The 16,273-nt window shown below is 36.6% G+C and overlaps 1 protein-coding gene across 2 annotated transcripts in view; it reads left to right on the top strand.

The window, feature by feature from the left end:
- The window catches only part of GFPT1 (glutamine--fructose-6-phosphate transaminase 1), a 51,309-nt gene that overhangs the window by 6,887 nt on the left and 28,149 nt on the right, over positions 1-16,273 (top strand). For both annotated transcript variants that reach the window (XM_036435610.2, XM_045580846.1), the window contains exons 2-5: positions 3,448-3,555; positions 5,899-6,006; positions 10,590-10,715; positions 12,860-12,918. In XM_036435610.2, coding sequence (XP_036291503.1) covers positions 3,448-3,555; positions 5,899-6,006; positions 10,590-10,715; positions 12,860-12,918 — 401 coding nt within the window. The remainder of the gene's footprint in view (positions 1-3,447; positions 3,556-5,898; positions 6,007-10,589; positions 10,716-12,859; positions 12,919-16,273) is intronic.

Here is a 16,273-nt window from a genome sequence, read left to right as displayed (position 1 = left end):
TTTTTTTACAGAGAGGAAGAGAGAGGAATAGAGAGTTAGAAACATTGATGAGAGAGAATCATCGATCAGCTGCCTCTTGCACACCCCCCACTGGGGATGTGTCTGTAACCAAGGTACATGCCCTTAACTGGAATCGAACCTGGGACTCCTCAGTCCACAGGCCAACGCTCTATCCACTGAGCCAAATGGGTTTTGGCAAGAAAATTTTTTTTAAATGAAATTAATTGACCCTGGCTGGTTTGTCTCAGTGGTTGGAGCATTGTCCCATGCACCGAGGGTTGTAGGTTCAATTTCCAGTCAAAGGTGGATACGAGGGTTTCAGGTTTGATGCACAGCCGAGGTTGAGGTGCATGTGGGAGGCAACCAATTGATGTATCTCTCTCACATAGATGTTCTCCTCTCTCTTTTTTTTCTCTATCAACCCCACCCTCTCTCTCACTCTCTCTGGAAAAAAAACCAACCCCAAAATCAATGGGAAAAAAAAAAACCTGCGTGAGGATTAACAAAAAATAAAACAAATAAATGAAATTTAATTGTTATTGTAGATGGAGTTTGAGAAAGTTCAAAATTTAGAGAATATGAACAATTAACACTGATGAGTTCTATTTATGGTGTCAAAATACTGAAGTTGCTAAGTGAAAAAAATATGTAGAAGTAAAATTTCTTATTCATAAGGACATACACTGAGCGGCCAGTTTATTATGATCTCTGAACGCATAATAATCTGGCCACTAAGTGTGTGTGTTTCTGTGTGTGTGTGTATGTATTTTAGAGGCCTGGTGCATGAATTCGTGCATGGGTAGAGTCCAGCTAGCCTGGCCAGGGGGAGGGGACATGGGCAGTTGGCCAGCCTGCCTGCTGGTCGAACTCTTGGTCGAGGGGACAATTTGCATACAGTATTAGCCTTTTATTATAAAGGATATACACTGAGTGGCCAGATTATTATGGGTTCAGAAATCATAATAATCTGGCCACTCAGTGTAAATTCAACCAGGCATAGGAACTTTAATAATTTGATTAGTTAGCTAAATTGCATTCAGTTTTCATTTTAATAAGGCTTAAAAATCTTTACTTACGACCAAGTTGCTTTAACCAGGTGTATCAAGACTATGATCCAGGTTGTTAAGCAGAGTGCTCCTAAGTGCTTTGAATTTAAATTGCCATTTTCTGAGATTGATGCCTGGAGGTACAAGCATCTATTGGTTTGGGAATAGGAAATCTCCTGTGCTCCCTACAACTACTTTGTGTGGTTTGGGAGCAATTACTGAAGAGCAGTGGAGAATATTTTTAGGATTTTGTAGTTACCCTAAGCAGAACTGCCTACTGGGAGGTTTGATGGGATAAGTTAAGGACCTGGAAATGGGATCATCTACTCTAATAAGCACTGTTTTGAGTTAAGAATACCTCCCTTGTAAACATGCCCTTGCATGCCTGATAGGCTGGTTATATGGCATTATATTTTCCCAGCCACCCCTAGATTACAGGTAACTCACTAATCCCAACGGGTGGACTGTCTTTAGGCCACTGGGTCTGTCAAGGTGTATAAAATTGGCAGATTCAATCTTTTGGTAGATTCAGTGCTTTTCTTTATCTTTCATTTTCCTAACGAGGGATGACTTAGGTTAATTCCCTTTCTTCCTTCTACCATCTCTATTACTTTGATCTTAGAAAATTTCTTTATGTGTGTCATCCTTTTCTTCCTGTTCAGTGATGTAAGGAGAAATATTGCTCCTACTTCTTCTTCCTCAACTTCTCCTCTTTTCCTTTTTCTTGTCCCAATAGTGAACCAAAAAAAAAAAAAAAAAAAAAAGACAGTTATAATTATTTGTAATAGTAGAGCTTTCTGATTCAAGAGGTAGATTTTGAATTGGAGTTTTGACATATGGTATTTAATTTACGATGCCAGCAGAGGACTTGCCAGAGGCAGCTGTTCTATATTTCTATCTTTTTCTCCCTCTTCCTTCCCCTCTTTCTAAAAAATAATAATAAATCAATAAAAACATTTAAAAAGAAATAAAATGTGAATTTCCTTTTTTTTAAGGGCATGATGGTTTGTCTGAAAAAATTATACTGATCATGATGCTTAGCAAACCAGTATTATGGCTTCTTTGTTGGATATTAACAACTCAGTATTTTTGAATGCTGAAATGCTTCAGTAGGACCAAGCTATTTAGAGAATAAAGAGATCTTTTCAAATGGAAATAAAGACTAGTTGTTTTGGAATTCTACTTCACTGAGTTAATTTTATTTTTTTATGATTCAGTGATACTATAGTGTAATATAAGAAAAAGGAAATTATTTTATAAAAAAGCAATTTGAGCTTATAATTTCCTCATATTTTGGTCTTCAGTGCTCTCTACCTTGACCAAAGTACAATCATGGGAGGCCTTAGATAATTTCCATACTGCTATTCCTAAAATGTGAATATTTTTTGCCTGTGTTCTGTTTACTACTTCTTTGTTTGCCTTGCTCAGTTCATATGTACTAGTTCTTTTTTTTCTAGTTTTGATTTTCTAAATTATTGCTTTCCCCCCTCTATTAATTCTTAAAAGTTGTTTATATTACAGTTATTTGTTGTTAGCTAATAACTGGTGAATAAGTGATTCAAGCTATTTTCTTTTGAGATGATTATATATATTTTTAATATTTCCTCACATTATTAGAATATTTAGGTAGTATTTTTTACAGAATTGATATTTATAAACTACTTATTCCTAAATGTTATTGATTGATAACATGATTATTGAAAGGAAAATTACTTTATCTGTATAGGTAGTTTTGTAAGATCTACATGTAGCTTAAAATACTCCAGGACATGCTTTTCTTTAAACATAATACTCAGTATTTAGCAAAGTTGTTGATTGGTTAGTTTTTTAAAATTAAATTTTACTTAACAAAATGGCAGTAATGGCAGACCATCTTCTTATGAGCTTCTTTGAAAAAAAGAAAAGACATTTATTTATTTATTTAAAAAATATTTTTATTGATTTCAGAGAGAAAGCGGGGGGGGGGGGGAGAGAGAGAGAGACAGAGAGAGAGACAGAGAGGCAGACAGACACCAGTGATGAGAGAATCTTTGCCTGGCTGGCTCCTGCATGCTCTCGAATGGAGTTGGAGCCAGCAACCTGGGCATGTGCCCTGATCAGGAATTGAACTGTGACCTCTTGGTCCATAGGTCAATGCTCAACCACTAAGTCACCTGGCTCGGCAAAAATGAGCACTTATTTTGACATATTTGCTTTAGTCTTTTACAAATGAGAAACCCCCCTTTGAAAAAGTTTCACTGCCTTTAGACAATTTGAAGTGAGGAGTTATTTCTCTTTTAAAGATGGACTCTAACTTCACATTTTCACACTTCTTAAGCATTATTATGCAAATGAAAATGTCGTAATTATGTTAATTTTTAATCTTTAGACAATTTTTTATTAAGTGTTTATTTATTTGCAGGTATATTTGCTTACTTAAACTACCATGTCCCTCGCACAAGACGAGAAATCTTGGAGACGCTAATCAAAGGCCTTCAGAGACTGGAGTACAGAGGATACGATTCTGCTGGTATTTTCTTTAAAAATAAATACGAGTTTTGCATGATTACTGAATGTAAATGGAAACATTTTTGTTTTAGGTGACTAGATTATGTAGTAATGTTTACTTTATTTTGGGCAAATCTAAAATCTGAACAATTGTCTTTTTATCATATTTAAAGGGTTTATTTATGTAATTTCAACAGTATTATCATTTATGTAGACAAATATTGCATCTTAGAGATATCTTCTTTTGTTAAGAATGTTACTGTAAAAACATAAATCATCTGGGGTAGTTTCATGGTAGAACAAAGATCTTGAAGGACTTATTCCATAACTTATCTTTATTCTTTCCTATAAATTTAATTTGATTTTCTCCAGATATTCCTGACTTTTGGTATGTAAACTTCTTAAGAGTCTTTTCCCCTAAATAAATGACAAAGCAAATAAAAATAACTTTTTGTCAACTTTATGTTCTACTTTAGCATCTTCCCTTAACTGTATTGGGGGTCCCCAAGACCACCCTCAGATTTGATGATTTTCTGGAAGGATTCAGCATATAGTTGTACTCATGGCTATGATTTATTATAACAAAGGAATACAAACAAAGCAAAATCAGCAAAGAGTTAAGGCACATGGGTGAAGTCTAGGGGAAATCTGGCACAAGTTTCTAAGGGTTCTCTCCCAGTAGAGTCTTACCAGGTGTTCTTAATTCCCCCAGAAAGTTGTGACAGTTTGTGTGAAATGTGTACCAGGGAAGCTCATTGGCACCTGAATGCCCAAGGTTTTTATTGGGGGCTGGTCATGTAGACACTCTATGTCTAATATGTACCAAAATTACAGACTCCTAGAAGAGAAGCAGTTGTTCAGCATAAGCCACATGATGTACTGACTGTTTCGGTGAAGTGAGCTATTTTGCATCAGTTAGAGTGTTGAGAATCCTTGTGAAATCCAAAGCCCAACTTTGCAAGCAGGCATTTCTTAGGATAGCAGTGTCAGCCCTACTCTGTTAATTCTTTTTCTGTACATTTAACATTGCCAGCTGTGATGGGCATTTATCTTTCGCTAGTGGCCCGGTGCACAAAATTTATGCACAGGTAGGGTCCCTGGGCCTGGCCAGTGATCAGGGCTATCAGGGCCTTCCTCCCCCAGCTGCTGGCTGCCTGCTGGGGCCTTCCTTCATTCTGCACCGCCCCCTGATGGTCAGTGCACATCATAGCGAGTGGTCGAGCTCCAGAGGGGACAATATGCATATGAGCCTTTTATTATATAGGATGACTTTCCTCAGTTAATGGCAAATCAGTTCCTCAACTACTTTGTTCTTAAAATTCTCTCCTTCATTAGCTTCTCTGACAACACATCTCTTGTCTTCCTTACATACCGATTATTTCTTTTCTGTCTGCTTTGGGGCCTTTTTTTTCTTCCACTATTGCTTTAATATTAATGTTCTACAAGATACTGTCCTAGGCCCACTTTTCTTCAAGGGTGAGCTTTGACTTCACCAGCTTCTTATATGTTGGTGTCTTAAAATCCAAATGTTTTCCCCAAGTTGCCAGTCTCCTAGATATTTCTTCCTCAATAATCAAGATATTAGAACTTTTGTGTGTTTATAATTTAACTGAGGATCCAGTTTTCACCCCACTCTCCAATCAATTCTTTCTGTGTGACTGTTATCACCAAGTCCTTTGTTTGAGCCTAGGAGGTATCCCAGACTTCTCCTGCTTTCCCATGTTATATCTAGTCATTTCTACTCAATATCACCCATATCTATTTCATCACTACTGTTTAGTTCAGGCCCTCTTTCTTCAGATATGCTATAGCTATAACTTCTGAGAACTGGTTTCTCCTTTCTGTTTCTCTAGTCTAATTTCTTACACTGTTTTCAAAGAGATTTTTAAAATTTTTTGCCATGTGATTTCTCTAACTCAAATTACTCTGCTTTTCCAATACCTTAGAGTAACTTTGTCAGACTTCTTAGGATCTTAAGTAGAATCTCAAGAGAGTCTTGACATTCCCTCTTTATTCTGCTTCTGAGGTGGGTGCCCATCTTCTGTTTTTCTCTGTTGTACTCTATTCACAAGCTATACTTTTTTTATAATCTGAAACCAGACTGAATGTAATTATGTTTTTTTTTGTTATTTTTTTTTTTCTTCTCAATACACTGTAAGAAATTTGAGAAAGGAACTGGGTTATTTTCATTTTTGTCTGTATCAGCTGTTCTGTTTCTTGACATGTAATGGATGTTTAGTATATGTTGAAGTGGTAAGAAAATTAATTAGATGAGAAATATTTTAATTAAAAATTTTGCCTCACACTGATAATCTAAGTAATAGTCAGTTTTTAAATCTTGCTATTCTGCCTTTTGATGATTTAGGTGTGGGAGTTGATGGAGGCAATGACAAAGATTGGGAAGCAAATGCCTGCAAAATCCAGCTCATTAAGAAGAAGGGGAAAGTAAAAGCACTGGATGAAGAAGTTCACAGTAATGTACTAAGTTTAGTTTTTGTCCCCCTCCCCCTTTACTTCCTTCTCCCTTGTCATATCACCATTCCTCCCATATTTTTGTGCCCATTTAATGATTCTTAATATTGAAGGGAGGGGAGAAAAATAGTTTCGTTATCGTGTGTACTAGTTTTAAAATATACCTGAGCTTCAAAAATGATCATATTAATTAGGGAAGGAAATTAGTTAGGTCCACTGCATTTAGAGCAAGATCAGTATTCTAAAATGAAGTAACCACAATTTGTGAGAAAGGGCCTTTCATAGGATAAAAATAAGGAAGCCAAGTTTGTTGATGGAATGGGAGATAGTCCTTTTTAAACATTTATTTTACTTTTTTAAAAAAGTTTTTATTTATTTCAGAGAGGAAGGGAGAGGTAGAAACATCAGTGTTAAGAGAGAATCATGGGCCGAAACCGGTTTGGCTCAATGGATAGAGCGTCGGCTTGGGGACTGAAAGGTCCCGGGTTCGATTCCGGTCAAGGGCATGTACCTTGGTTGCGGGCATATTCCCAGTAGGGAGTGTGCAAGAGGCAGCTGATCGATGACTCTCTCTCATCGATGTTTCTAACTCTCTATCTCTCTCCCCTCCTCTCTGTACAAAATCAATAAAATATATATTTAAAAAAAAAAAAAAAAGAGAGAGAATCATGGGTAAGGGAGGCTAGGGGGAGGTCCAGGGGGGAAAAAGGAGACATATATACTGCTTCAAACAATAAAAAAAACAACAAAAAACAAAACAAAAAAAAAAACCAAACTAACAGAGAATCATGGATCAGCTGTCCCCTGCACTCCCCGCACTAGGGATTGAGCCCGAAACACAAGCATGTGCCCTTATTGGGAATCGAACCATGACCTGGTTCATAGGTTGATGCTCAACCACTGACCCATGCCAGCTGGGTGGGAGAGACTCCTTTAAAAAAATTTTTTAAATTAAATTTATTGGGGTGATATTGGTAGACATAGAGGTTGTTTCTACGTTTTGCTGCAATGAATCTCGTCATGTCTCCTTGTCAACATTATTTCTTTTAAGTATATGACCAACAGGGTATAGGCATCTCTTTTATAGACATTGCCAGATTGCTCAACAAAGTGATTTATTAATTTTGGATAATGAATACCAGTAAGGGAATGGGATAATAAATTATAATGACAGTGAATGAACGTATGTAACTTTTGAAATAAGGGCACTGGATCTTTCATTTGAAAGGAGGGCACCAAATCTGGTTCTGCATGTGGGGACCTGGAGAGTTACTGGGAACCTAATGCTGAGTGAAAAAAGCAACCTGCAGTGTAAGATATATAAGGAGTAGAACCATTTATGTTGACATTTGTTATCTCTGGATGTAGGTATTTGAGTCTTTATCATTGTCAGCAAACTTAAATGTTTGAACTATTAAAATAAAAAAGAGAAGGGTGACATCTAAGAAAAGGGCAAGCCTTGGACATGAAGTTGGGGAGAAGACAGAAGATACAAGTAAGAAAATTATTGAGGGGTTACAGATAGGTGAAGGCACAGGAGAGAGTTAACCTTTATAGAAGTTGAACATAAAAGAAAAGCTAAATTAGACAGTTATGAGGTAAGGGGAAAAGCTTAGTAAAGAGGGAACTGAAGGAATATAGGTAGAATTGAGGCTTAAGGAGAATAGAAAAGATACCATGAACGGCTGGGGAATTGAATGACCTATCAACTTAATGAATAAGGAACATGGGTACATGTTTCTTAAATGGCAACAGTGAAGTAAATAGGATTGGTAATTAGTATGAACTTGATATGGATTTAATTTACAGATTCTTGTTAAAGACTCTCCAGTGTTGCTTGCCAGCATGTTGGGGGAAATACTACTTTAAATATAGTTAACCTAAAAAACTAATCAGATGCTTTTATTACTTGCATTAGCTTGTTAGCTAGTGATAAATAGTATTCTTTACTTTTCTGGAGGTCATTTATTAGGTCACCTTAATTATTCGGAACACAGGTAAGCCAGGAAAGAATGCATTGATGATTGTATCTGTTTATTGATGGAGCCATCCAATAAAGATTTGAGTATTTGCCTTTTTTAGCTTTTGATGCTTACAGTTCAAAGATAGTAAAAACACACACACAATGGCAAACTCTGCTGCTTTTGTAGAACTCAAATTCAGATGGAAGCCAGATTGACAACATCATAAATGTAGTAAATAGTGCAGCAGAGTTTACCATTGTGTGTGTTTTTTAAAATATGTTTTTATTGATTTTTAGAGAGTGAGGAAGTGAGAGGGATAGAGAGATAGAAACATTGATTGGCTGTCTCCTGCACACCCCTTACTGGGAACAGAGCCTGCAACCCTGGCATGTGCCTCCACTGGGAATTGAACTGGTGAACTCTTGGTTCTTGGGTTGACCCTCAACCACGGAGCCACATCGGCTGGGCACCATTGTGGTTTTAATTTTAGGCTCTAGAGTAAACCAGATTTGGGTTGAATTCCTATCTCTACTTACTATTCACTGTGACCTTTGGTAGGAAGATTTTGTGATCTCTTTGAGGCTCATTTTTTTTTATCTGTAAATGGAGAAAAGGGCATGCCTTGGACATGAAGTTGGTGAGAAGACAGAAGATACAAGTAAGGAAATTATTGAGGGATATATGAAATCATATTTTCATATACCCTCCTCAAAGAGTATTCTGAGAATTCAATAACAAAATGAATATTTATTGAGTACCTATTATATACCATCCATCATTCTAGGCCTTGAGGATAAAACAAAACAAGATAGGCAAAACCCTCTGCTATGATGGAGTTTACTGTTTAATGAGATGGGCAGACACATATATAATGTTAGGTATTGATTAGTGCTATGAAGAAAAAGTATAGTAGAGGTGACATTTGAGCAGATACCATGTGATTGTCTGAAAGAGGGAATTTTGTGCAGAAGGAACACCAAGTGCAAAGACCCCATGAGGGCTTGGCTACCGAAGGTGAAAGTCAGGGAGGCTGAGGCGCAGTAAGTGAGGAGAGTGGCGGGAAATGAAGCTAGAGAGTGGCTGAGAGCTAGGTCATGTAGGATCTTAAGAATGATGGATTTTACTGTGTGTGTCATGCGAAGCCATTAGAAAATCTGTGTAGGGGAGTGACACGATCTGACTTGATTTTGAAAGGATCACATTTGTTGGTATGCAGAATAGATTGTATAGATGCAAGACGATACAGGGAAACTAGTGAGAATTTTGTCTAAGTAGTTCAGGTGAGATGGTGGTGGCATGGATCACAGTGATAAGTGCTGGGAGATGAGGCTAGAAAGGTAGACAGGGGACAGATATGCAGTACCTTATATGCTATGAAAAGGTATTGGGGCTTTGTTTTGAGAAAATGGCTCTCTGGTTATATGTTAGAATTTGAGGATCTTTTTGCAAATCTCTGTGACTAGGTTTAGGATGATTCATATGTGCATACCACTTTTTAAAGCAATGGAAGTTTAAACCTTATTTTTTTTAAAATCAGATTTGTATTTTAGAATGACTTCTCATTAGCCAGTATAAAAACCACAAAGACTATGCTAAAGACTAAGCTAAAGTACATGGGTGTTCAGAGTTTTGAGCAGTTTATTCCTAATTTAGACCTAATTCTGATAAGCTTTGTTATTTGATAAGTTTTATCTTAGCTAAATGAATTTTATATTTAGGAAATTAGAAAAAGGGCATTAGTATTAAAAGGGCATACTAGAACTATCTTTTTTTTCTTTTCTTTCCTCTTCCCCTTTGCCCCCAGAAGAAGCAAAAAGAGAGAGCTTATTGAAAAAAAGAATCAGAATAGCTGCTTTTCAAGATTAAGGAGCATCAGTCTATAACTCCATATTTTCATAGTGTTGCTCTGTTCACAAGAACCTATTCTTTGATTTTGGAAGCTCTTCATAATTGCAGTTTATATAATGAGATATGTTTGGGGACCAAAGAAATGATAGTCATAAGGCTATGTGGCACTGAGAAAATGAATTTATTTTTACGTGTCTAATTAAAACTACTGATTATTTCCAAAATGAAGATTAAATATAGATTTAAAAAATCATATTCTCTCTCTTTGTCCTTAACTCCTGAGTGTGAAAATTTTTAAGCCTCCCGAAAAGTAGAAAAAATGTTACATTATCTACCCATATATTTCATTTATCTTTTCCAATTGTTAACAATGTCACATTTGCTTTATCTTTTTTTAAAAAATTTGATATTAGAGAGAAGAAGAAAAGGAGGGAGAAAGTGAGGGAGGAAGAGGGAAAAAGAGAGAGAGAAATTTTGATAGGTTGCTTTCTGCGTGTGCCCTGCCAGGATTGATCCCACAACCACACTGGCCAGGGTGCTTTATCTCTTTGAATACATTTTCTTGGGTTGTTATTGGAACCATTTGTTCTAAATATTTCAGCTGCATCCTGCATTAACTCCTCTAAATCTTTTAATTACTCTTTTGAGTATGCTTGATCTTTAGTTTTAATAATTGTATATTCCAGGTAAACGGTGCTATGGTAATTATATTGAAATATAGTGTTATCTCTGCAGCATAATTTAATATTGGAATTTTTCATTTTATCTTCAGAACAACAGGATATGGATTTGGATATAGAATTTGATGTACACCTTGGAATAGCTCATACCCGTTGGGCAACACATGGTGAACCCAATCCTGTCAATAGCCATCCACAGCGCTCTGATAAAAATAATGGTATGGACATATTAATGCTTTGTAGAGGTTCAATAATGGGAAAAGAATGGAATTTTTTATGTTTTCATCATTTTAATTTGGATAATTTCAAACATATTCATATATAGAGAATATGTAGAGCCTGATGCATCCAATACCCAGCCTCCACATTTATCAATATCTTATCAGTTTTATTTATCCATAGCCCCTAACTAGATTATTTTGGAAGCTAGTAGATATTGTATAGATAGATATATCACAGATAGCTAGATACCATAATATTTATTTTGTAAATTTAAAAGTGTATCTCTAAAAGTACTTAGTATTGTAGATTGATGTGTCTTGTAAGAGACTTTTCCCTTTCCCTTTTCCTTACAGTTACTCTGTTTGTCCTATAGAACTTTCTATAGTTTAGATCATGTTAATTGCATGCATCTTGTGGATTATTTAACATGTTTCTCTGTCCATTTCACTTATTATAAATTGGTACAGTGTTTGTTTACAACTGGAGGTATATAATTGTTAAATGACAACCTTTCAGGTTGAAAATTTTTCTGAAAGAAAGGATTTATTAAGCCATAAGCTAGCCAGAAAAAGGACCAGTTTCTGGGACATACAGTTTAGACCACCATTAGCAGGGCTAGTTGGGAAGACAAATATGCCCGCCTTCCTGGGATTGATTTTTTTTTTTATACGATGACTTTGGAGAAGAAAGCTGTAAGTTGTTTTGAAAGATTTACATTGGCTATAGATAAGGGAGGTGGGAAATGGTGAAGCAGGGCTGGTCCTGGGATAGGTAAATGGTAAGGAAGAAGTGTTTGCTGCTTTTGGATTGATTGTGGGCAACAGTCCAGAAAGTTTATGCTGTAAACAGGATGTGGTGCTGTCTGCTGGTGGCTATTCTCTCTAGATAACTGAAATAGGGGCCTAGAAGTTTATTCAAAGTTTCAACATACATTAAGGAATGCTAGCAGTCTTTTGTTTGTGTTTGTTCCTGTGTCTGTTAACTGATTAACTCTCCTTGTCTCTTTTGACCTGCTTACTGTAATTTAACTTAGGACATCTCAGAATTTCTTTTCTTGTCATAATGTTGGATTTTTTTTTTTTTTTTTTTTTTTTGTATTGTTAGCAGTCATTGATGATCATTGCCAAGATTAATGATTTCTTTAGGGGTTTTAAATTGGTGATAGACTAGTACTATCATTCCTTCTTCATTTATTATCTCAAATACTTCGTTATAAAGAGAAACTTCTCTATATCAACTGCTTGGTTACTCTGAGGTACGGAGCATATAGGAAAGGTAGGATTAATGTTTTATTCCCCCCCATTTACCATTTTTAAAAAATGAAGTGGTTCATATGTTCTAAAATGAATGAGTTTTTAAAATAATAAAATCATGGATTTAAAATATTTCATATGTTTCAAAACACTGAAGTAATTGTCTATTGATACACAAAAATCTTTGGCTCTTGGAACTTACTCAGGTTGGCTTCTGAGCCCTTTTGATGTGACTCCTGTGGGCTCAATAGTCTTTATTTTCTGGTAGGCCAAGATATTCCACGTTCCTCTACTCCTGCCCCATGCTTAGAATCCGGCATACCTCTAAGGAAGCCCCTGTTCTTTTTAGTGGAAATGATACTTAAAGAATATAAACCAAGTCCTAGAAGTGTTCATCACACATAGGCCTTTTCAGTGGGCAGAGCTAGGAGATACGCATACCTGTGTGTGCACACTTGCACATGTATAAATTTAAAGATAAAACAATGTAATTTTATACTAACAATTCTAATTCAGATTCAGGGCAGTAAGGTTTTGACTTTAGCTGATTGACTTATGCATTTTCTTTTATTTACGCAGTTCTTAACATCAGTAACATACTTATTTATCTGTTACATGATAAACATAAAACAATCATAATACCAACACTACCATAAGAATATATTTACTGTTGTTTGTTAGTTTTTCTTGTTAAGTTTTTGTCCTTATGGTATATCTCTTTAGGGATATATAATCAAATTTCTGTGTTTTAGAATCACTTGGAATAATTATTCTCTCTGTAGTTGTGCTACACATTTTTTGACTTTTGTGAAAAATCTCTTAACAGTAATGGCTATTTATAATGTTTGTTAGACCTATAATTTTGGTCATTTCTTTATCTTTTTTAGAATTTATTGTTATTCATAATGGAATCATCACCAACTATAAAGACTTGAAAAAGTTTTTGGTAAGTAAATTGACCTAAAAAAACACCAGCATTTGACAATACTTCTGAGAGCAGTGAGGTGGTTGTTGAAATGTGCAATAAATACTATCTAGGTGTGATCAAATAATTTCTAAGACAGTTTCAAGGGTATAGTGGTTTATTGGACTTTTCTTTTTTGACAGTGGAACATTTTTGTTCCTTATATGAAAAGGAAACAATTATTTGGCTTTGTTATGAATGATCCAGACACTCAACTAAAATTGGGATTTTGGGAGTATGTCTTTTGCATTAAGAGAAACCTTGTTTGCCATTTTTAAAAGATTCTAGGATATGTAAGAGGAATCAGAACAGATTAAATGAAGATTTTATGCCCTAATTAGCTATGTACTAACCTAGTAATGATCATGATGATGACTTTCATAATGGCTTCTCAAGTCTGTCCAACTGAACTTTCTGTAGTGATGGAAACCTTCCATATCTGTACTGTCCAATAGAGTAGCCACTGCCCACATATGGATATTGAACTAGTATGACTAAGGAACTAAATTTGAAATTATTTCACTTTAATTTAAATTTAAATAGCCACATATATTTAATGGCTATAGTATTGCATAGTAAAATATCACTGTTGAATAAAGAATTATCATATACATTATGGAATCTGTTTTTATATTATATATTTTATATTTTAATTATTTAAAATTTATTTAATTCATATTTGGCATATAGATTTATGTAAATATATTTTTATTGATTTCAGAGAAGAAGGGAGAGAGAGAGAGAGTTAGAGACATCAATGATGTGAGAGAATCATCGTTTGGCTGCCTCCTGCATGCCCCCTACTGGGGATCGAGCTCGCAACCCAGGAGTGTGCCCTGACTGGGAATCAAGCTGTGACCTCCTGGTTCATGGGTTGGCGCTCCACCACTGAGCTACATCAGCTAGGTTGTTTGTTTTCATTTTATTTTTTAAAACATTATTGTTGAGTATATTACAAATGTGTTCCTCCCCACCCTCCTCTTTCCCCTCATTGTCCCCCTCCACTCGGATCCACTGTGTCCCAGGCCTTCACCACCTTATAGTTTGTGTTCATGGGTAAATGCATGTAAGTTCTGTAATCACTTTCCACCCTTCACCCCCCTCTTCCCTCTGAGATTTGTTGGTCTGTTCCATGTTTTTGATTCTATTTTATTCATCAATTTACTTTATTCATTAGAATCCTTGTTCATTTATTTTGATTTTTAGATTCAATTGTTGATAGATATGTATTTATTGCCATTTTATTGTTCATATTTCTTGTCCCTTTTTTCCTTCTTCTTAAAGAAAACCCTTTAACATTTCATTAATATTCATTTAGTGGTGAACTCCTTTAGCTTTTTCTTGTCTGTGAAACTTTTTATCTGATCTTTAATTATAAATGATAGCTTTGCTGTGTAATCTTGGTTGTAGGTCCTTGCTTTTCATCACTTTGAATATTTCTTGCCACTCTCTTCTTGCCTACAAAATTTATGTTGAGAAATCAGCTGAGAGTTATATGGGGTGCTCCCTTGTAAGTAACTAACTGCTTTTCTCTTGCTGCTTTTAAGATTCTCTCTTTGTCTTTAACCTTTGACATTTTAATTATGATGTGTCTTGGGTATAGGTCTCTTTGGGTTCATTGTGTGCATGTCTTGTTCTATCACCAGGTAAGGGAAGTTTTCTGTCATTATTTTTTCAAATATATTTCCAATCTCTTGCTTCATTTCTTCTCTTTCTGGCATCCCCCTGCTGTGAATGTTGGTATGCTTGAAGTTGTCCCAGAGGCATCTTATACTATCTTCATATTTTTAGATTCTTTTTTTCTTTTGTGATTGGGTGTTTTTTGCTCCTTCATTCCAGATCGCTGATTTGATTCTTGTCATCCTCTACTGTTGATTCCCTGTAAATTATTCTTCATTTCAATTAATGTATCCTTCATTTCTGACTTTTCCTTTTTATGTTGTTGAGGGTCTCACTAAGTTCCTTGAAGTTCTCATTGAGTTTCTTAAATATCCTTTGAACTCTGAATCCGGTAGTTTGCTTGATTTCATTTAGTTCTTTTTCTGTTTTTTCATTTGTGACATGTTTCTTTTTCTCTGCATTTTGGCTGCTTTCCTGTGTTTGTTTCTATATATTAAGTAGAGCTGCTGTGTCACCTGGAATTGTTAGAGTGGCCTTGTGTAGTATATGTCCTGTAGAGCCCAGTGGCTCAGCCTCCCCAGTCACCTGAGCTGGGCACTCTAGATGAGGGCCCCTGTGTGGGCTGTATGTGCTCTCCTGTTGTGGTTGAGCCTCGATTGCTTTTGGCGTCACTGGGAGTGATTGACACCCAGGTCAATTGGCTGTGCAGACCAACTTTCACTACATAGGAAGAGCTGCTGTACAGGAGACACCCTTATGGAGCAGGACTTGCTTTAGTGGAGCTTTGGTGCTCACCAAGTCTGCCCCTTGAGTATGTCACTGGTAGTTGTAGTAGGCTGTAATCTTGCATGGTCTGAAGCTGACAACCGGGTACACTGGCTCTGGCGCTTCTTGGGAGATGCAAAGTCAGATACTGCCTGGGGACACCCATCAAGCTACGGAGTGATATGCAGATGGCTGCTCCTTGTGTTGGGCTTGGAGGTGCCCAGGAGAGGCCAAGGCGTAAACCAAGACAGGCTGCTGCTATTGCTGGTTCTAGGGCCACTTATCGAGAGGTAGGGTTAAGGCCAGCTGCTGCTTGTCTGAGAGTTATTAGGAAAGTCTGAAGCCTGAGCCAAGAGGCCATTTATATGGAAAAGCCACTGCAAACAGGTTGGATGAGCACCCAATTTGGGTGGGATGGGGTCTCAGGGAATCACCAGGGTGGGGCAAACTTGTGGGCCAAGTTGATGGATACTCAGATATGGCAACTGCCTGTTGGCACTGTGGCGGGGAGGTTTTCTCTGCACCTTTGCCAGTATTTTTGTTTGGGATAAAGCTACTTCCAGTTCTTGCCCTGATGCCAGACAAATTAGTTCCTCCCATACGTTTCTGGATCCTTTCCAAGTTGCCCCAGCGCTGATTCAGAGTAAGTGTGTGTGGGCCTTTTAAAATTGCCTGGGACTTCAGCAACCCAGCTGTGCCACAATCTCCACTTGTTTTTATAGCCTGAAGTTATAGACACCTCTCTTCTGAGGGTTTGGTATGGGGTTGGAACCCTTTGCACCTCATGGGGAACCTCTGCATAAGCCAGGATATTCCTCCTGATTAAAAAAGATGCCACATACAGATAGTGGACCAGCCCTTGTGCCTCTTCCCCTCCTACCAGTCTCAGTGTGTCTTCTTCTTTAATTCTCTAATTGCAGGACTTCCATTCAGTCAGATTTCAGGTGGTTAT

This window comes from Pipistrellus kuhlii, unplaced genomic scaffold, assembly GCF_014108245.1.
Source record: "Pipistrellus kuhlii isolate mPipKuh1 unplaced genomic scaffold, mPipKuh1.p scaffold_m20_p_13, whole genome shotgun sequence".
Taxonomy (NCBI): domain Eukaryota; kingdom Metazoa; phylum Chordata; class Mammalia; order Chiroptera; family Vespertilionidae; genus Pipistrellus; species Pipistrellus kuhlii.
Note: the sequence above shows the minus strand (reverse complement) of the source record. Positions and strands in the feature narration are given on the sequence as shown.